The sequence below is a fragment of the Rhinatrema bivittatum genome, chromosome 1, assembly GCF_901001135.1.
Source record: "Rhinatrema bivittatum chromosome 1, aRhiBiv1.1, whole genome shotgun sequence".
NCBI lineage: Eukaryota > Metazoa > Chordata > Amphibia > Gymnophiona > Rhinatrematidae > Rhinatrema > Rhinatrema bivittatum.
In genome coordinates this window covers 386,045,471-386,066,796 of record NC_042615.1, presented here as the reverse complement: position 1 = coordinate 386,066,796, position 21,326 = coordinate 386,045,471, and the positions used below count along the sequence as shown (strand labels likewise).

The following is a 21,326-nucleotide window of genomic DNA, read 5'->3' as shown; positions in this document are numbered from 1 at the left end:
TCACTCTCTTGCCCTAGCATTTCTCCCCCTCTGTTTCCCTCCCCTCCAGGTTCTCTCCTTTCCTAGACTCTCTCTCTTCCCCAGCCTCTATCTCCTCCCCTTCCAAGCTTTTTCTCATTTCCTCTCTTCCACTAGCAAGTCTCCCATCTCTCTATTCCCTTCTCTCTTACCTCAACCTGTCTTACCTTTCCTCTCTCTTCCCCTAGCATTTCTCCTCTGTTTTCCCCTCCTAGCTTCTATTCCCCTCTCTCCTCCCCCAGCCTCCCTCTCTCTCACCCCAACCTCTCTCTCCAAAATCTGTCTTTTCTCTCCCAGTCTCTTTTCCCCATCTCCCCCTTCAGCCCTCTCTCTCTCTTCCAATCTCTCTGTCTCCCCCACTCCCCAGCCTCTCACCCATCTCTCAATTTCTGCTCCCCAGTCTCTTTCCCCATTCTCTCTTCCCTGGAGCCCATTCCTACCTCTCTCTCATCCCCTCACCATTCCCTCTTCTGTCTTCTCTCAGTCTCTCTCTTCCCCAGCAACCTCTCCCTCCTCTCTTTTTGCTCCCAAATCTCTTGCTCCGCTATCTTTCACTCTGCTCCTCAGAATCTCTCCCCCCGCAGTTTCACCCTCCACGCTCTTCCCTTTGTTTCTCTCCCAGCCTTTCACTTCTCTCTCCCTCCATTCAGCCTCTGTCCAATCTCCCCCCCCCCCCACAGCCTCTTCCCCTCTCTCTCATATCCCCCCCCCTCACCAGTTTCTGTTTTCCTTCTGACCTACTCCACTTTCCTCACTCCTCCACTTACTGCTGCTATGCAGGTCTCCATAGGCCAATGTTCATAATGAATGTAATTAACTGAAAGAACCCAAAGGAGATCACACTGACATTCAGACACGAGAGATAGAGAGCATCATAAACAAAGCAAGCTTTCAATTATTTTGCTTAAGAGTAATTACTCAACTGAGCAACTCAATGTATCCATCCACTTAAGCTTAAATGTAGCTCAAAGTATAATCATAGGTCTCAAAAATATCTGAACATTTTTTTCTTTGCACCTTAATCTTACCACCGAGGTGTAAGGTTCTTAATGCCATCACCACTGCCTCCATACTGGTCCCTGTGCATAGTGCATACTGACATCACAGCCCCTTTTGCACACGCATCTCGTGCCAGTTATCAGTAACTTTGTATGAGAGCATGACAAACACTGGTTTTTACACATTTTTTCTTAAAACAATATTAAGACATTTCTTATCGAAATATCTTTATTTAGATTGTTTTCAATGTTCCATAAATTGAATAAGCTTTCACTGGCTGCTGTACCCAAACCGAAAAATAATATATAATAAATAAAGCACCAAACAGAAAAAAAAAGGAATTTGTTGGCCCTGGCAGAGAAGAAGCCACTCTCGAGCCCAGCGCTTGTCTGTTGTAGCTGTGGATCTGCCTTTGAGGCAGGTCAGTTTCCTATTTTTTTCCAGTAAACAGGTTCTTGGCACTGGAGGAAATAAAAGCTGAGCTCATGGACAGAAAAGCTGAGTATTGCCGCTGCAGTGAACGACACCAGCTTAAGCCCATTGTTTGTATCTATGCAGTTGTACATACTGAATGTTTAAAAATATTTTTGTAGCTTTATACATTTTATTTTGGGGTAAAAAAAAGAAACTCCTTAAAAGTAGGGATTGCTGAAATAATATTAACAGAGCATTTCAACCTGAAATACCTCTTTTATAGAAAAATGATGGTGATTTCAAACCATTAGGAAAGTTGTTGAAGAGTAAACCTTGATCACAGAACTCTGGTCAGGGTAAATGATCTGAATAACAAAAAAAGAAAAAAAATTAGAAATTGAAGAAGCATGCAAAATTGTAAAAATCACAGAAAATAGCAGAGTGTAGGAAGGAAGCACCGTTTCAACCCTCCAAAAGTTAGTATCAACTCCTGGAACTGAATGGGAGAGCCCTTTAACATGGCTTGCCCTCCTAGCCAGTAAGTCTGCACCCACCCAGCCTTTGTTGCTGGTGGTTCTGGAGGAAGGTTGAGGGAGATGTAGCATGCAGATTTCACTGCTTGGGACCGGATTTTTTTTGGGGGGGGGGGGGGGGGGGGGACGGACCAGGAATATAATAGATATTGGGGATGGACTTGGGACTCAGCAAATGGTTCTGGGCCCATGTGGTGGAGTCACTGGGTCAACACTGTGGTCACTGGCCCCTTAAAATGGAGGCCACATGCTATCCCCAGGTACTGCTAGGTGAAAAGGGGCATTTGCAAAGCAGAGGCAGTACTGGATTGGAAAAAGGCGAATACCCCTTGGGGGGTGCCATGGCTGAAAGGGGGTGGGGTTGTAGATTGGGGGGCATTGCTTGGCTAGGCGCTACAAGGTGGCAGGTGGACTGCGGGTCTCAGCTCTTGTGAATCAGGGCCCATGGATTTGAGCCAAACTGTTTTGGATATTACTAAGGTATAGCTAAGGCAATTTGAGTCCATGTCTTGGTTATGTTATGACATAATCAGAGATCTGTATAAATGAAGCTGCAGCCTGCTTCTCCAGTCATGCCCTGTACCTTGTTTGTGATGTAGCAAGCAGAAAGGAAGAGATGAGGGGTACTAGTGGTGGGGAAAGGGCGTGGACAGAAGAAAGAGAGATTTCTGGTTGTCAAACTAGTTGTGGATCATGATTTAAAAATGGATCCATTCCTGGAAAATTGTGCCCCATACTCCAAATCATGGGAGCCAGCTTTTCAAAATGATTAGTGGTGCTAAAACTCAATACAAATTACTTCTCCATGGATGCTGTGAGGGAGTATGCTCAGTATTAGGGATGCTGAAGCAACCACAGAGCTAGCACCTATGCTCCAAATAGTTGTCCCAGCGCTAGATTTAACAACAGCCATAAAGTGGAAAAAAAATACATAATTACGTCCAAATTTCCATAAACTCCTTAGAAATTTGTTTGTATTAGATCACTTCTATGCATGAAATCTCAGTTCTTTATAAATATGACAGTCCATCTGTCTGAAAACAATTTTTACTGGGGTGACTGTTTGTAGATTAGAAAGTTTGTGCAGTTTCCTCCTACTCTTTCATATTTCCTACATAGTTGGAATCAGGGCTGGGATCTAGCACTAGGAGCTTCCATTCACAACTGCCTGGGGATTCCACCTCCCCCCAAAATACCTAGTCTGGCCATGGGGTCTGATAGAGAAATGTAAAATAAACCAATGTATTTGTTTGAATGTCCCAGAAATTTTAAATTGCTAACAACTGGACAAATGTAAAATAAACCAATGTATTTGTTTGAATGTCCCAGAAATTTTAAATTGCTAACAACTGGACAAAGTTAAGATGCAGACAGTAGTCCAGCAGCGAGAGGGGGAGCTACCCCAGTCCTGTGCACAGAGTGCCACATGATTAATTATCTTCCACTTGGTGAGAGGCTGTATGTGTGTGCAATCATTCGGTGCAAAGAGCTCCTCGCACGCAGAGAATGAGTTTGATCTCTGGAGGCTTGAGTGGCTGGGTAGTCTGCAATGGGGTTTATTAGGCTGTACTGGGGCCCAGAGTGGTATGGTAGGCTATGCTGGGGTGGGGTTGGAAAAACAATTCATAGGGGCTTCCTGGGGAGTCAGCTAGTCCTAATTGAAACTTTGTTTTTCAATGATATGAAAGTACACTAGTGTTTATTATTATCATCAATAGCATTGCTCTTTAACCTGAATCTCTGTTATGAAATAACTTAAACTAAGGATGGGGCAGTTTCATTTTATATATGTATGTATAATGTTACACTTTTTATATATGTATAAAATATACACATATATATAAAATACACATTTTATATATGTATGTATAATGTTACACTTGTTCAATTACGTTTATACTAGTTCATAATTATCACTACCTTGTTCTATGTACTACGCTCTGTCGTATTGTTTTTGTTTCCTGTAAACCGCCGCGATATCCTTGGATGAACGACGGTATATAAAAATAAATAAATAAATACATATTTAACGATTTTTTTGGACCCAACAGTTTCCTCCTGCTTCTTTGTACTTCTAGGGCTGGGATCTGGCACCAGGAGCCTTCATTCACAGCTAATTGGAGAATGCTCCCCTATTTTATATTCCCTCTCCCACATACAGCGTACCCAGTCTAGTCATTATATGGATATTCATGGGCATGGGGCCCACGCTGCTTGTTTGTTTATATCCTTCGTGGAACCTGTAATCCTGGGCCCTGAAGGCCACCATGAGGTTACACCCTTAAGCAATGACCATGACTTCCTCACCCCCGGGAAAAAGGGAATGTGAACAGGTTCTCTGCAGCATCCCCCAGCCCTGGCTGAGCCAGAGAACGGAAGTACCCAAGTCTGGGATGGAAGTGGTGGCCTAGTGCACAGGGACTGGGTCTTTAAAACACAACAGGAATGGCACAAGTTCAGGTACAGCAAAGTTTTTGTCTGCTGGGAAGATTCACTGAGAAAGATTTATAGCCCTTCGGTGTGATAACATCAGGCAACCTTTGTGCTCTGTGAAGTTAAACTTGTCCTGGCAGATGAAGGAGGGCAAGGCAATGCTACATTCATTATACAGCATAGTAAGGAGGCAATATTCATAGACATGCATCTGGATAAATTGTCTGGTCTAAATACTGTGCGCCTCCCCCACCCTGGTGTTTAAGTTTAGCCAAGTTAAAGAGAGGCAGTCCCAGCTGCGTGTTTGAAGGGGGGAAAGAACACATGACACACATACATTCGCTCGTAAAACGTTTGTGTGCTGCTTCACGCACGCCTGGATGCCTGCACGAATAGCAGGTGCAAAGCACACCTGCCCGTGACTCGTGCGTGCTGTAATGAAATTTACTGTCCAAAGGCTTGCAATTCTGCAACTGGCCCGCCGATTCAGAAGTGACCCAAGGGAGCTGCTGACGAAGGCTTTTCTCTCTTTCTGCCTCCATGGAGGGGGGGGGGGGGGCACGAGGAATTAAAACGCTCTGTGAAAGTGACTTAGGCCATGGGGGATGAGACACTGTGCTCTCTCATCTATGGCCAGCACCATAAAGTCCTGGTGTGCAAGCAGACTGAACAATAAACCTGGGAGCACTTCTGTACAGGTAGATAGGTGGAGTGAGCTGAAGCTGGCAGGCTCAGGGCAGAGGGAGGGGGAGAGAGAGAGAGAGAGAGAGAAAGAGTCTGTGCATGTGTGTGTGTAAGTGTCTCCACCCACCCTCCTCCTGAAATCATGCCCCAGAGTTGTTTAGCAGCAGCTTCCTTGCAGGTATAGCAACAATAAACAGAGCAGTTTCTGTCAGGCCGGTTTGGTTTCGTCTTGTGTTGACAGAGTGAGGGAAAGGAAGAGAGAGAGAGAGAGAGAGAGGGAGAACAAGCTTGGAGCTCCAGAGTTGTTTAGCAGCCGCCTCCTCACACGTACAGCCACAAAACAGAGCGGTGCGTCAGGGCGATTTGGTTTTGCCTGATGTTGGCAGAGAGAGAGTGTGGGGCCCAGGAATGCTCAAGATTAGATTAGAGTAAACGCAGGACGCGAGGCGTGCAGTCTCCTGGGACTGAGGATGAGGACCCCGGCAGTGATGATCGTGGGCATGGTGCTGGGGCCCTGTGGGCTAGTGCTTAACCTGACCTCCACGCTGGCCCCGGACTGGCGAGAAGTGCGGAGCATAGCAGGTACATCAACGGATACGGTGCAACACCAGGGCATCTGGGACATCTGCCGGGAGCTGGAGGCCACCCACAGCCGCCAGTGCGGCATTGACAATGGCGACAACTACTTCCAGAATCAGGTGGTGCAGTTGGCCCGTGGCTTGATGGTGGCCTCCCTGGTGGTCACCGCCCTGGGCATTGCACTGGCCTCCTGGGGTGTGCGCTGCTGGCAAGACGAGCCCCATTACTTGCTGTCTGGCTGCGGGGGGCTGGTGCTTTTTGTCTCAGGTGTGCTAAGCCTGATCCCGGTATCGTGGTACACTCATCTTATCAGCACCATCCCAGCCCCTGGCACAGACATCCAGGTAGGCTACTGCCTGGTGCTGGGCTACCTCGGCAGCTGTTTTGAGATCATTGGGGGCTTCTCCTTGGCGCTTAGCTTCGCAGAGAGTTGCAACAAGTACACCAGGAGGAAGAAATACCCCTCACCCGCCAAAGGCCTTGGAGAGAAAACCAATGGCCAAACCGCGAAGGACCTGGAATTCAGCACAAGATTTGCCACCAGCTCCGGCCTGGAATATAGTGGCAAAAATGAGAGGCCGGCTCACCTTCAACCCAGGAGCCTGGCCCTGGGGGATCGAAGGGACACATTTGATCATTCTGCTGGACATCTGAATACCCATTACAGCAGCCACAATCCAAACTGGGATGCTGGGAGAAGAAACATAAAACCTAGTAGTAAACTTGCCCACCCAGGTCACACATTCTACTATACTAATTCCATGGATGTCACCGCAGATGAGAGATCAGCCCGACCCCACAGCCAACTCAGCTCCCTCCCCTGCGACTCCGACCTGCTATAGGACCATGGGGGTCTCTGCCACAGTGAGTCGTAAACGCCAAGATCCAGCTTCCAGAACTACACCTGGCAGCTAGGAGGCTCTAAAACTTTAAAGAAAAGGTTTGTCTTCTCTCCTGATTGCTGCTCGTTATTTTGACTCTACCAAAAATTGAACATTAGACAGATTCAGTTTTCACTTGCACCACCACAATGGAAGTAATGCTGTAGGTCAAAATATGAAATAGGATAAGGACCTGGAGACAGTAAGATTTATTGACAGCATATATATTTTCTTTTGACAAAAAAATACAACCCTCTTTTGTATCCAAAAAGAATGTGAAAATGCATTGACAGGTTGCACATTTTCTAAAACCTTATTTTTGTATAATCATAAAGATATATATAAAAGAGATAGATAGCAATATATGAAATCTTGTTTAAATGAAAATGTGTACATGTTTACATAGATTTAATATATTTTGAATTTGAAGCTGTATTTTGTTTCCTAAAATGTATTGCTTTCAGCAACATATATGAAGCAAATTCAGTTTTTACAGACATGTCTATCTCTTACAAGTTTAGTAACACATAATTGTAAAGGATTGCTTTTTCATCTTTTATCACATTTTTAATGAGGTTTGATGAAAATTAACTTACAAAAAAAAACATGCTTAAATTCCATCTTTTTTGTACATCCCCAGTGTACATTTTATAATGCAGAGGAATAGATGTTAAAAATGGATATTTTGGTGACAGCAAACTCCTGGCAAAGTGGTGTATTCTTGGCCAGCATAGTTAGTGGTAAAAAAAACACCAGACTACAAAAAAATTCTCTCTTTTTTTTTTTATTCTTAATACAATTTTATGGTATTGCTTTATTTGTAGAACGCTTCTTTCTTTTCTTTTTTTTTTTTTAAATTAAAGTGTATGGGCCGCAACCCATAACAAATACATGTTATGACCCAAAATATCCCCCCCTCCCCCCCTTAAGCTTGTAGTGATAGTGGTTGAGTGATAGTCTCACTACAGATAGGTAAATCTGTTCACAGAAAGCAGACATGACCAGATCAGGCTTAAAGTCAGTATTTTGAATTTTATATCGCCATAGTTTGCAGTACTATAATTGCAGTGAGAGAAAATACCCAGGCACTCAGCCTCTGCTTTAGAACTTGGTTAGATTCACTGGGTGGGTCGAGGACATGGATTATTTTAAAACCAGAGCTTCACTTGCTGGCTCTGGTGCAGTTGGGGAGAGAAGGCAGCAGCTAAAACAGGGATTCTCAACAGTGGGGCTATGGCTGATCTTTCATGGTGTCCATAAACCAGATGCAAAAAAATTGTGTAAGTGGTTATGTTTTATGTTCTGGGAAGGGGGAATCCATCACTTTCCTCAGATTTCCAAAAGCGTCAGTGATCCAGAAAAGATTAAGAACCACTGAGCCAGGAGGCCAAGGCTTGCAGGTTGGCAGGGACTAAGAATCTTTGCAAGTTGCTAACATTTTCATAATTTTTTCAGTCAAATTATATTTGTGCAGTTGTGTCCAATACTCTGATGTTCTTTTCTATACAAGCTAATCAGCCATTTGTGACAATTTCTTCACACTCCTCCTGTTGCTGGGGTATATCTACAATGATTGATACCGGACAGGTTTAGGAGGCAAAAAGTAGTGCAGAGAGAGAAGGCTGCTTCTAAGGGTCTTGCCCTGTACACCTTTTTCAAGGTGTACCTGTGACGCTGTTATATAATGAAAGCAAAGATAGTGACAGTTCTCACAAGGGGACATTGGTTTACCATGGACACAAGTCCCTTTTTTTTAAAAAAAAAAACTGTTTGCCGAGGGAGATTCAATTGTGCTTTGTTGCAACTGGAGGCTGGTGGGTGGCACTAGAGAAATCATCATGGGCTGATAGTACCTCTTTACTCACACACAGCCTTCAAAGATTTCTGAACCTCAATTTTCCAACTCAATCTAAACACCACAGTATTTAAATGTGAGTTTTCCTCATGGTTTATTTATTTTCTTCAGGAGTACGATGGAAAACCTAAACACTAAGGGGCCGATGGAATAAGGTGAGCTAAAGCTGCTGCGGGTTTGTGCACTCATTTTCCCGTGCAAAGCCCTATACGGGAATGTAATAGGGGTTTGTGTGCAGGAAAAAAAAGCACAAACGAACGCGCTCACAGACCTGCGCTTTTTCCTGTGCAAATTCATTCTAACAGCATGCAAAGGAGGCAATTATCTGATCATAGGCAATGCAGGGAGCCTCGCTAATGCTAGGGTGGGTTTTTTTAATGTGGGTTTTTTACTGCCATGCAGGCCAATTCAATAAACTCTGCGGGAGAGCCGGCGCTCCGAGGCGAGCGCCCGTTCTCCCGCCCCATGATTCTTTATTTAAATTAGGGCCCATGCTAATAGCGCGTCCCTAGCGCCTGCTTATTAGCAGAAGCAGCAGCTGTCAACAGGTCTGACAACAAACGCTTAATTTTACCGTAGTCGGTTGTCGAACACGCTGACAGCCATGGGTTCGGAAAAACGGACGCTGGCAAAATTGAGTGTCCGTTTTCCAACCTGTGGGCCAGCAGACAGCTTTTTTTTTTTTTTTTTTTGGGACCTCCGACTTAATATTGCTATGACATTAAGTTGGAGGGCATACAGAAACGCAGTTTATGCTTTTCTGTACCCTTTTCCCAGTGTTGTGCCTGATTAATGCCTGCCTTTGGGCAGGCGTTAATTTCTGAGAGTAAAATGTGTGGCTTGGCAACACATTTTACTTTCAGTATCCCGCGAGTATAATTAATAGGCTCATCAACATGCATTTGCATGTGATGAGCACTATTAGTTTCGGGAGGGGGGGGATTGGACAGGTGCTTTGCACGCGCTATTACCCCTTACAGTATAAGGGGTAATAATAGCGCGTGTAAAACGCACGGTCAAACGGGACTAAACTGTGCGCTCGGCCGAGCGCACCGTTCTGTATCAGCCTCGTGGTCAGGGCACAAGTTAAGTGTCAGCATCAAAACGGGGGAGCCTCTGTCGGTGTCTGAGCGTCCTGAAAACCACCTAGCTGAGCACCTCTCTCGGCATCCGCGTGTCTGGCTTAACTAGGTGCTTTTCTGGGCATCAGAACAGCCATCTTAAAGATGCTTCCCTGGGTGCTCTTCTGGGTGCCTGATCGTATAGATTTCCGACCAAGTAAGCACCTAGCTCAGCGCCCGAGTGGCAACAGTAGCTAGGCGCCTTTCTGGATGCCCGATCGTGCAGACATGCAAGCAACTAAGCACCTAGCTGAGCGCCCAAACGGCAAGGTATGCTAGGTGCCTTTCTGGGCGCCCGATCATGCAGATTTTTCTGCCACGAACAGAAGAACACAAGCGGCCTAAGCGCCTGGCTGAGTGCCTAACTCGGCTTCAGAGTGACCAGTTTAGCAAAGCGCTTTTCACAGCATCCATGGTAGGTGCTTCCCTGGGCGGACAGATACACGGCCATAAGAGCAGCAAGACTGTTTTGAATTAGCATCCATGAAAATGTTTGCCATGTTTTCTGCAGGACAGTTATTGGAAATATTAAAAATACTTTGCAGGGTCATACTTTCACTTAATAGGCAGACCCGCTCACTTGCTCACTTGCCTTTATGCATGGATTATTGGCACGGGTTTTGAGCGCGGATGCAGCCGCTTATTACATAGGCCCTGTACTGCGCTTAGATACGTACATGTGAGGATTTCTGCGCACAAGTCATTTGCATAATTTTTTTTTTTAACATCCCACAGAAGCAGCATCTTCAGTTGTTCGCAGTGATCAAAACCTGCACACATAACGAGTGCCTGTTTTGCCACGGGTCTTATTACATCGGCCCCTAAGAACCCACCTATGACACACCTACTGCTCATTACTTTCAAACTTGTGCTAATTTATCCCCTTTTTTGTGTCCATTACAGAGGGCTTAATTTCTGGCAGAACGACCCCGAACTGCATCCTGCTACTCTTTTTTTGGGACCCAAGAAGACAGAACAGAGCCAGCAGTGAATCTGAATTCTAGCTCCCCTGCGGAAACCGAACAGAGCTAGGAGAGGCATGGATTATGTGTGCTTCACTCCTCCCCACCCCAGCCTTTGCAGGAAGCAGAGAAGAGCAGCCAGGTTGGAGCTGCTTATCCTGAGATAAGATAAGAGATAAGATAAGAGCAATTGGGCAATTTCCCAGCACAATTTAGAAGGTTGTGAAGGACAATAGCGAAGAATAAAAAAAAAAAAAAGATGGAGGGTGAATGTCAGCCCCTCTGCTTCTGCCCCTATGGGTGAGTAGGCTTCCTGCTTTTCAGGCCATCATCCCAACCTCTGGCACCTCTGGGGCTGGTGATCACGCTGGTGAGGATGAAAAGGCACAAGAGTGAATGAGATATGGGGAGAGGGGGCAGCAGTGAGTGAGTAAAGGATCAGAGCAAGGGGAAGAATAGTGAAGGAGGGGAGGAGAGAGGATTGGATGTGTTGGAGGGAGAAAGAGAGCAGACAGCGAGTAAGGAGAAGTATGTGGTGTTGTTCTGTTCCCACCACCCACCCCCAAGGAGACAGTGAAATAGGCTATGCTTTTGAATTCTTGGCCCCACACTCCTGTCTAAGGAGACTGAGAACAGCAGACATTGCAAACCAGTCTGCTCACGCCCCCTCCTCCTAAAACAGAGGTGTGCCTGCTGAATCTGGCTTGAAGAGGAGGGCTCTACTCTACTGGCCCAGGAAGGAGAGGAAGAGTTGCTGTAGATGGTGATTTTCCAGGCAGAGAAGGGGCTCAAGGATCACCAGGGATAGGGGGTTAGACTTAGGGGCTTTAGGACCATGGGGAAATTTAGAGAGAGCTGGGTACAGAGGATCAGGATCACCAGGGAAGAGAAGAGGACAGAGTTAAAGAGCCCATTCTCTCTAGCCACTTTCTCCTCTTTACCTCAATAATCCTATTTCCCTAACCCCCAGCTGCCCTTCTCCTACTGGTGCTCATTGAGCATGTTAAATGTGTGAAGAATGTGGTGGGTATGTGTGTTTGAGAGAGAGTTCACACCCAGCCTTGAGACTGCTTCTTTGCACAGGTCACATCTGGCCCTGGCCCTCCATAGTTCCAATTCCTTTTGGTCTACAAAAGTTAAAAGTCAAGGTGCTGACAAGAGAATTGATTAGCTCATTGCCTTTCCCTGTAACCTGCATCCTCCTGGCAAGTTCTCTCACTTCCTTATAACACTAGTGTTAAGTATGTGCTAGAGAGTAGGTATCTTCCCCTTCTTTTCTTGGGGCTCACAACTCTCACTGCCAGCCTTGTAGTGGCTGTCCGTGGCCGTAACCCTGCCACTTGCCCTCACCCTGTGAACTCTCTCTCATATAAGCACCTGACCTGCAACTGAAAGATGATCGATATAGGTTATGGGATGTTACCAGCATTAGCTCACCTAAACCCAAGAAACTCCCCCCTCACCACCAATTGCATAGTCCCAACAAAGCCTAATGGGAGGAGCAGGATCTCACAGTCTTGGTGCACCCAAAACACTGTCTACTTCATTCCCACCTTACCAACCCCCAGCCCAAGGACCCCAGTCTGACCTTTAAGCAACCCTCCTATAAGAACCTGACGGTTTCCTGCCCCAAGGCACCCCTCCTGCTATATCTCACTAGGCCTTCCCAAAACCCTTTCCTAAAATAAGTGTAGGCCTCTCCTTAATTCCAATCCACACTTCCCATCCTCCCAGCATCTGACCCTCCTTTTCCTACCTTAATCCTTTTCCCTTGTCCCCTGCCCACTACCACTTGTGTCCCCTGTCTTCCTAACCCACCCCCAAGACAACACCTCCAGATCAACTATGAAGCCCCATAGATAAATCCATATGCAATTCTTGACTGAAAATTGCTCCTCTGTTTCAAGCCATGGGACTAATCTACTACCCCCTCTCCACAGGATTGAAAATTCCCAAGCTTTAGGGGGTGTAATGCAATATGGCAACAATCCTGCAACCCAAAATGTGAAGATGTCCCATCATAGCCAGAGAAGAGGGATTAGGACTGCAAGAGTAGCTATGTCAATGAGAGGCCTCCCTCATCACTCTTTACCCTCTTCTGGCCCCAGTCTGCACTCACGCATACCCTCACCAAGCCCAAAGCTATTATACCCTCCCTGAAACCCATGAAAAAAAGCATCAAACCTGCCCTCTCTAGGATTCCCTTTTCACATCTAACCGACCCACATGAAAAAAAACAAAACACACCAAAAAATGGCACTAGTTGACCCCTGCAGGCACAAGTACCTGCACACTTTACGCAATAAGAGAGCTGGCTCTGTCATCCCTCTGTCACAGCAATGCCTACCATTGCATATATTCCACTCAAGATTCTAGGTGTGTACACAAACCCCACCAGAATTCCTTATTCTGCATCCCCATGACAACAAAAATCTAGCTCCTAATGGATTGGTCATCATAATTCCTCAAAGCACCCCAGCTGCTTACTTAATGCCCCAGCATCTCCATATTCCACAAGGCCACTGCACGGATGCTACTCCCTCAAAAGTTAGAACACCTTTCTTTTACCAGCTGCCTCTGTCTGGACAACTCCCATGTCCTCCCACAACACCTGCACCACTGAACCAAATGCGCCCCCTCTCCCACTGGGCTTCCCATACAAACATCAAGCTCCAACCAGCCTGAGCCAACCCTAAAACTCCCTCCCGCATGCACTATTCAAGAGTCAAGACTTGATCTGATCATGTGGCACAAGCTAGCCAGGGCCCACAAACCAGTACACCCAAAGAAGCCTCTGTATCCTGCCTAGTAAGTGCACTTGCTTTGTGTCTGTTGAACTGGGTAAAGAGGAGGTGGCTTAATGACCACCTCCCTTTATAGCAAAGAGCTCTGTTCTGTCAGCTTCCAAGGGCTCTCCATCAGTCACTAGCTTCTACCTGTCTCTGGCAAACAGTCCCTAGGAAGGCAAGAACACCTTCTTCCTCCTTTTTTTAAATCTCTTTCCATCCAGTCTTGAGTCATAAAGAGGGAGGAATGGGCCAGGCTCAGCCGAAACTGGGCTTGCCTGCCTCTTACTTAGCTTTTCATAACCTATACCAGAGAAGCACCTGGACCCTTTCTCCCTCATCTACTGTAAAATATTGAGAGGAAATTCCAATACATAAGACCCTCTCCAGTGTGAATACTGGACATTCAATATGTTCTCGTTAATCTGTGAACATTAACCAGAGTGTAATTCTTGAGACCAAAGAGCATTATTTGCAGCAATGAAGTGCTTTGTTTAGCAAAAGGCATTTCATAGTTGATGTGTTAACCATTTACTACCGATTGTAAAATCTCTTGTATTAACTTGAATGGCTTTAACTTTATGGTAGTATTTTTCATTGAATTTCAAGTTGGTCATTAAGATCCCCCCCATTTTCATTCAGATTTGCATATAATTCCAACAAAGATAACAGAATTATAGGCTGGGATTCAATGCCAAGATGGGCAGGGTCATGTATGTGGGATGAAGTAATCCAAAAGAGCTGTAAATAAGGGGGAGTGAAACACTGATGTGCACAGACCAAGAGAGAGAGCTTGGAGTGATAGTATCTGGCAATCTGAAGACGGTGAAGCAAATGTTACAAGGCGATAGCTAAAGCCAGAAGAATGCTGGGCTGCATAGATAAATAACCAGCAGGAAAAAAAAGGAGGTAATAATCCCCTTGTACAAGTCCTTGGTGAGGCGTCAGTACTGGAGCCTGTATCTCAAAAAGGATAGAGACAGGATGGAGGTGGTCTAGAGAAGGGTGACTAAAATGGTGTGGGGTCTGTATTGGAAGATTGATGAGGAGAGATTGAAGGAGCTGAATAAGTATACCCTGGAAGAGAGGAAGTGCAGGGGAGATATGATTCAGACCTTCAGATACCTGAAAGTTTTAATGATGCACAAATTTTGAACCTTTTCTATCAGAAAGGAAACAGTAGAACTTGGAGTCACATAATGAAACTCTGGGGTGGGGGGGGTGGGGGATGATGACTCAGGACCAACGTCAGGAAATATTTCTTCACAGAGAGGGTGGAGGATACTTGGAATGCCCTTCTGGAGGAGGTGGTGAAGAAAACAGTAAACAAATTCAAAGAGGCATGGGATAAAGGCTAGAGGACGGAAATGAAGAAGAGAGTGCATTTGGGTAACCTGCATAGAGAGGCAGCAGGCATGGGATTGCTACCCTCAATCAATAGCCTTCATGTTTTTAATGCAACATCACTCCCTGCTTTGACGGAAGGGGGGAGGAAAGGGGAAGTGGATTTAGACAACAACCAACGTGGGCTCTGACTTTTCCAGTCTGGGGTACTGACACAAGGGAAAGCGCACAGGATGGCTTCCATGGCCAAGTCCCAAATCAAAGAACATCAAGCAGCATTGCCTGAATTATCAGAAGGCTCCTCACCCGTAAAAAAGTTGCTAGCCGTAATTTGTTATGGGTTTGACAGTTGGATTTGATTGTAAATATTACTACCCTTATCATATGGCTTGGGGGGTTACTGCACAGAGCAGAAGAGTTACTCCCTTGAGAGAAACATGGGGGTATCCTGACCGGAGTGGTAGATATTAGCATTCGAACCTTGCTGGGTAGACTGGATGGACAATCTAATCCTTTTCTGCCGTCATTACTATGTTACTATGTATATAGTTTATCAGACCTAGAGCACCAGAGTTTGAGACAATAAAGGGCCATTTTGCCACCTGTGGAAATTCCCTAGAGGCTCTGGTCCTCCCCCTAGTCCCATCACAGCCTGCCCTCCCTCACTTTTCTCTCCCCCCTTCCCCCCCCAGCTGCAGAACAGTCACCCATAGAAATTCCCTGGAGGTTCTCTTTTATTGCCCTCCCTCCAGCTCCTTCCCTCTCCCTCATAGCCCCAGCACAGCCTGCACTCCCCACGCTGAGCCCCTTCCCCCAGCAGCCTGAATCCACCTACCCATGCCCCAGCCACTCTGAGGGCATGGAGCTCTTTGCATCAAGCACTCAGGGCAAAAGACTGCATAACCACCCTCTCGCTCCTCAACTAGTCTGCATGTTATTTTTGTTCAGTTGTTGGCGATTTAACATTTCTAAAGGAGTAGGGAGGTTCAAACAGCCACACCATTAATCCTGGTCTGAAAGGCTTGACATTACAATCATGCATACCATAGTACACACTAAGGGGCCGATGCAATACAGTGCACTCAGCCGAGAGCACTGTATAATCCGCACTCTGACGTGGGCTAAATAGGCGCTAATCCCCCCCCTAATGCAATAGGGGGATTAGCGCCTATTTAACCTGCGGATGCAGAGTGAATGCAATAGGGCTCATCACTTGCAAATGCCTGTGAATGAGGCTATTACTCATTCACTCCACATGCAAAAAAAAAAAAAAGCGTGCGTCTCAGATGCACATTTTGCTCTCAGCTATTAATGCCTGCCTGGAGCAGGCGTTAATAGCTGAGCGCAGGTAAAAAAAAATACAGAAAAGCAGAAAAAGCTGCTTTTCTGTACTTAAGTAAAAAAAAACAAACAAAAACCCTCGGCAGACCACCGAGTTATGAAGACCGACGCCAGTAAATTCGGCATCGGTCTTCATAACCGGCAGCCACAGCGGGGTCACGTTAGCAAGGAGGCGCTAAGATCATGCAAGCGACCCTAGCACCTCCTTGCTAGCGTGCCCCCCCCCCCCCCCCTGCAGGCACCATGCACACGTTAGGAAAGCGGGTGCTGACTTTTCATTGCATTGGCCCCTTTGATCTCAAAATAAAGGACAATTGACTGTGCTTACAATAGAGACTACACATCTGATGCAAATAAGAGAACATGTGTTTTCCATAGCGGGCCCAAAACTGTGGAATTCTCTACCAGAGATGCTACATTTAATATCAGAAAGAAAGATTCAAACATGAGCTGAAAACTTGGTTATTCAAAAGTGCATATAACCCAATCTAAAGAACATCTGAATGAAGAGAGACTACAAAAACAAGGACAAAAATAAGTAACAAGAGATAAGTATCTTAAGACAATTTACTGAGGATTATGTGAAAATTGTTGAAATAGAATTTCTGAACTACTAGCCTGATGGCCTAGACCTTTAATTAATATGCATGAAGACATTAAAGTAGATTTAAATAAATACCTCTTGTGCTGATCTATAGTATGAATGCTAATTTTGTAAACCGTTGTGATCTTCATTTGGAACATATATAAAATGTCTAAATTAAAAAAATAAAGCACTTTTACTCTGTTGGTTTTATATTTGTCAAACAGTTTTCCTTTTATAACTACCTGGTAAAACAGCTTATTGACCCTTGTTGTAAGCTAATTCCCTGTTGTTGTATCAAATAAATACAATATATTGTTGAAAATTTATAGGAAGTGGTGTTTTGGTGCATGCTTTTCAATTCTCTGCTGATAGAAAGAAGAGCAGAAGCTGACCTGTGGGCCCTGAAGCCCAGATGCCTCACATTTGGCTGCTGGCAGGAGTTTGCAGATGAGCCTTCAGGTACTCTGTCTAGCAAAAGAGGACAAGGGCTGTGAAAGCTCAAACCTAGATTGCTCAGTGTCCATTGCTGGGGCAGCTAGGAGACATGCAAATGAGCCTTCCATGTTTTTGCTGCTGGAAACCATGTGAAGACTGTGGAAGCTGAAGCCTAGACAGGGCAGTGTCCTCTGGAGTCCTCTGTTGGGAACAAGTATGTAAATACATCTTCCATTTCTCTGGTGCTGGAACAAGTGGGGGGGGGGGGGGGGAGGTTGTGAAAACTGAGGCTAGGTGGATCACCATGTCCGCTGGAGTCAGCTGCTAGTAAAAGTACACAAATGAGCCTTAAGGACCTTTGCTGTTAGAAAGCATGGAGGGGCTATGAAAGCTGAAACCTAGTCGACTCAGTGTGCACGGGAGTCTTCAACTGGGGTTACTGGGAAAAGTATGCAAATGAGGCTTCTAGTTCTCTATCAGAAACAACTGGGACAGAGATGAAATATTGGCCACTTGCAGTAGCCTCTGAAGGCCTCAGCTAGGGCTGCTGCAGGTAGCCACCACTTTCTCAAAGGCACATTATATGTTATATAGATATATCCAATTAAACAGTATAACCAATAATTGATAAATGGTCAACAAGGGCAACCAAATGTTTGTGGGGGTCTGTATCTGCAGACTTATGAGAGGCTGAAGGATCTAAATATATATTTGTTGGAAGAGAGGTGCAGGGGAGATATGATAAAGACCTGTTGTGTGAGCAGGAACTTTATGGGTTTGACAAAGTTTGCTTGTGACTGTTACCGTTAACATAATGCTTGGGGTAACCTGCATGGTGCACCACTTACTATCATAAGAAACTTGCTGGGCAGACTGCATGGACCATTTGGTCTTTTGCTGCTGTTACTGGGTTATAAGTGAAGTCAAGCATTAGCCACTAAACATAGCAGACCAATTGTTTACCAATGTAAGAAGGTGCACAGGCAAGAGAGATAATGTCTCCAAATGGATTAATTTTGCACATATCTTAACAAATGAACCTTCTTTATAAGGCAGGGTATATTGAATATGAACTTCTAAAATGTGCATCATACTAGAAAGCATCCCTCTGCATTTCATATGACAAATATATAGGCAACACTGAGCTGTATGCATGTAAATGCAAGGTTGTGTGCAGACAGCTTAAGTTGATGCAACTTGGAGTTTAGTGAATGAACATTGTGCATTCATATAAATCAGCACATCTTTAATTCAAAGCCTATGTTAAGAGCTATTACTCCCTAAGGCAAAGAGATGCATAGGATTAACTTTTAACACTGGAAATTTAACTCCTGGTCACAGGCAGAGTAGAGATTCTGGGGCAAGTGTTAGGGTATGGGACTGAACAAGGAGTTCATTGTGCAGGGGGTCTAGTACTTACATTTATGCACAGCACACCCCATAAACACAAAACATGTTTTCCGCACATGAGAGTCGGTGCACAGTGCTGTGCATGGAACATGATTTGTGCACATAATAGTTCCATGTCTAAACATTGTGCAAACACAACAGGAGTTGAGTACAACTTATGCCCAGTCATGTTTTGTCTGCAAAAATCATGCTTTATGTGCAGAAGACTATTCATGCATACCTTATGTACTCAGTGTGTTTTATGCATAAGCAGGCCTTCTGTGCACAGTTTCAGATCTGTATTTTTTGTTATTGCATTAGCTTGCTCCATTAGGAGTTATCACACATGTTAAGTGTACTGAGTTTCAGCATAGATTACAGTGTTCCCTACCATCTCCTGAAGGCACAGGTTTTCAAAATTTCCACCATGAATATGCATCAGAATGGAGACATATTATGGATATCCTAAAAATCCAACTGTTTAAGTGTGGCTCCGGGAAAGGGTTGGGAAACACTGGTTTATTTTACCAGCCCTTAAATGAGGATTAGAGCGAAGAATACTCTCAGCCAGCAATGTGCAGGGGGAAAAGAGATTGCTTACAGGAGGTTTTCTCCCACAAGTTTGTTTGTATGTAGAGTGTTTGATTCCCCCCCACCCCCACACTAATGAAACCAATCAAGCAATTATTCCCCCCACCCAAAACAGACAAAAAACAAAAGCAAAGCCTACCTCCCACCCTCCCAGAAAAATTCTGGGGCCAGAATCACCTCAGGCCCCCACTTACCCAGTCCAGTGGGGATCCCCAAGCCAGAAACTAGCCCAAAGCCTCAGACTTGCATAGGCCAAGGCTGGGCCCCAGCCCCAACGCCAGGGTCTTGGCCTAGGCCTGGGAACTCCTCTGCAGTTCTTCTCTCTTTGGCTCTTCAATGCCAAATGATGGTGCTGTATGCTGGGGAAAATGCATCGGAAGTTTTAACTCTGATGTGACCCCACTGGATGTCATAATTTGGCTTTAAAGAACCGAAGAATGAATGTGAAGAGCTCCCAGGCCTGGGCTCAACGTTGGGTCGCAGCATCAGGATTGTCTCACGGTCAGGTTGCAATGTCTGGCCTGGGCCCTGATATCAGGATCCAGCCTTCAAGTCACAGTAGGGATTGTATATTCGTTTTCAACTAATGTGCAATCCACAGCTAATAGGTCCCTTTTTGTTTGATGCGTGGGTCGGCAAAACACATGGCAATCCCCCACGAATGAAAAATATCATACTAGTTTCATTCTTTTGGTTTGCAGTGCTTTAGCGGCCATTTGAAATAGGAGAAGGCTATGTGGGAATATCCACCATAGCAATAACCAGCCCTTTCCTGTGAGTCATAAGAGACCTCACAGCCCTGTCAGAGTGGGTCGGACAAGTTGGCAAAGAGACCAGAATGCCAATGTTCTAATTCAGCCAATCGCTGCTCTCAGTGCTCTGTGATGCTGTTCCTGCTGTATTTCTACCTTAAATAAGCATAGTACAAGGCACGCCACACACTTTCTTCTCAGCTTTTGTCTGAGGAGTTTGCGTGCTATACTCAGAGCTAATCTCCGAGTGTCTCAAATCTGTATTCAATTGCTATTGCTTAATGCTTACTACTTTGATAGAATTTTCCATTGAAAAAGATATTTGTTCATTTTTGCTGCTGCACCAGCCAGGCTTTATTTACTGTACTTTTTTTTTTTTTTTTATTGAACTCAGACTCTCTCTCTGTCTCTCCCACTGAGACAAGCTGCCAGCAGTGGCATTTTGCTGCTGATCTTACCCCCCTGGGGTAGGTTGCAGGCATTGTTTGGGTGGTATGGGTGGGAGATAGTGTGAGAGTTGCAGTGGCTGGCTGGGTATTTTCAAACAAGAAGCAGCTTGGTAGTTAGGTAAATTAATTGTACCAAACTTCCATTGCTGAAAAAGATATTTGTTCTTTTTTGCTGCTGTACCAGCCAGACTTTTTTTTTACTGCACTTTTTTTTTTTTTTTTAATTGAACTCAGACTGTCTCTCCCACTGAGACAAGCTACCAGCAGTGGCATTTTACTGCTGATCTTACCCGCCTGGGGTAGGTTACAGGCAGGGTATGGGTGGGAGATAGTGAGAGAGATGCAGTGCCTGCATGGGAGTTGGTATTTTCAAACAAGGAGCAGCATCACTAGGAATTGGGCTTGCCAAGCTTCCAGTCTTGTCTCTTGAGTTTCATTCTGTGTGCACAGAGAGCAGTCTCATTTATAGTGAACAGCAAGGCACTGCACTGTGTATGTGTGTACTAATTTTCCACACTCATGTATACTGGTACAGCAGTGTTCTTTTACTCCAATCCCCAGGAGGCATCTGGAGTTTACAATTTTTTGTGTGCACAGAGCAGTTGTAGTGTACAGCAAGACACTGCACTGTGTGTGTGCGTATATGTAGTTTTCCACACACATACTGGTACAGAGGTGTTCAGTTACCAATAAAGAAATAATTATTTTAATTTAAATCCCTAGTAGGCAGCGACATTAAATCCATGATGTTAGGGAAAGGTAGATGTGGTCAAGTGATTGGGACTGGCAGAGGAGGCACTTCAAAAGGCAGTGCCAGTCCCCCATTAAAGTTAAAAAGGGAGCTGTTCCAATCTAAAATCTCTGGAGGGGCAGGTAGTTCCATCTGGAAAAAACTGAAATTTAAAGATGATGCACCATCACCACCTGTTTCTGACCCTGTTTTGGAGGTGAAGGAAGGGGAGGCTGAGTCATGCAAGACAAAAGGGCAAGACCCAAAAGCAGTAGTGCGACAGCAGACTCTAGTTAGCGCTGACAATGTAGCACAGACACTGTTTGCTTCTGATTCCGAAGAAGAATCTTGTGTGGGATTCTCATCACCAGATGTGGAAAAATTAATAGCTGAAGGTGGTTTAGGAGTAGTTGTTAGTTCTGTCTTAGCCTCCACTTCACTGCT

At 45.2% G+C, this 21,326-nt stretch overlaps 1 protein-coding gene across 3 annotated transcripts; it reads left to right on the top strand.

The window, feature by feature from the left end:
* The first annotated feature begins 5,273 nt into the window (after positions 1-5,273).
* Positions 5,274-14,115, top strand: CLDN23 (claudin 23). 3 transcript variants are annotated; one of them, XR_003856650.1, is made up of 3 exons: positions 5,274-6,600; positions 8,508-8,551; positions 10,421-14,115. XR_003856650.1 is itself a non-coding variant. In XM_029601380.1 (1 exon), exon 1 carries the CDS (start codon positions 5,552-5,554, stop codon positions 6,500-6,502), a length of 951 nt encoding a protein of 316 aa, XP_029457240.1. In that variant the 5' UTR covers positions 5,275-5,551; the 3' UTR covers positions 6,503-7,354. The 3 variants fall into 3 exon arrangements, 1 of the variants encoding a protein (XP_029457240.1); XR_003856651.1 differs by lacking the exon at positions 8,508-8,551 and having other exon boundaries at positions 5,275-6,600; XM_029601380.1 differs by lacking the exons at positions 8,508-8,551; positions 10,421-14,115 and having other exon boundaries at positions 5,275-7,354.
* Positions 14,116-21,326: the final 7,211 nt, after the last annotated feature.

Bases quoted from the DNA above. Each gene is read 5' to 3' on its own strand.
- CLDN23 (XM_029601380.1), top strand. From the start codon at position 5,552: ATGAGGACCCCGGCAGTGATGATCGTGGGCATGGTGCTGGGGCCCTGT.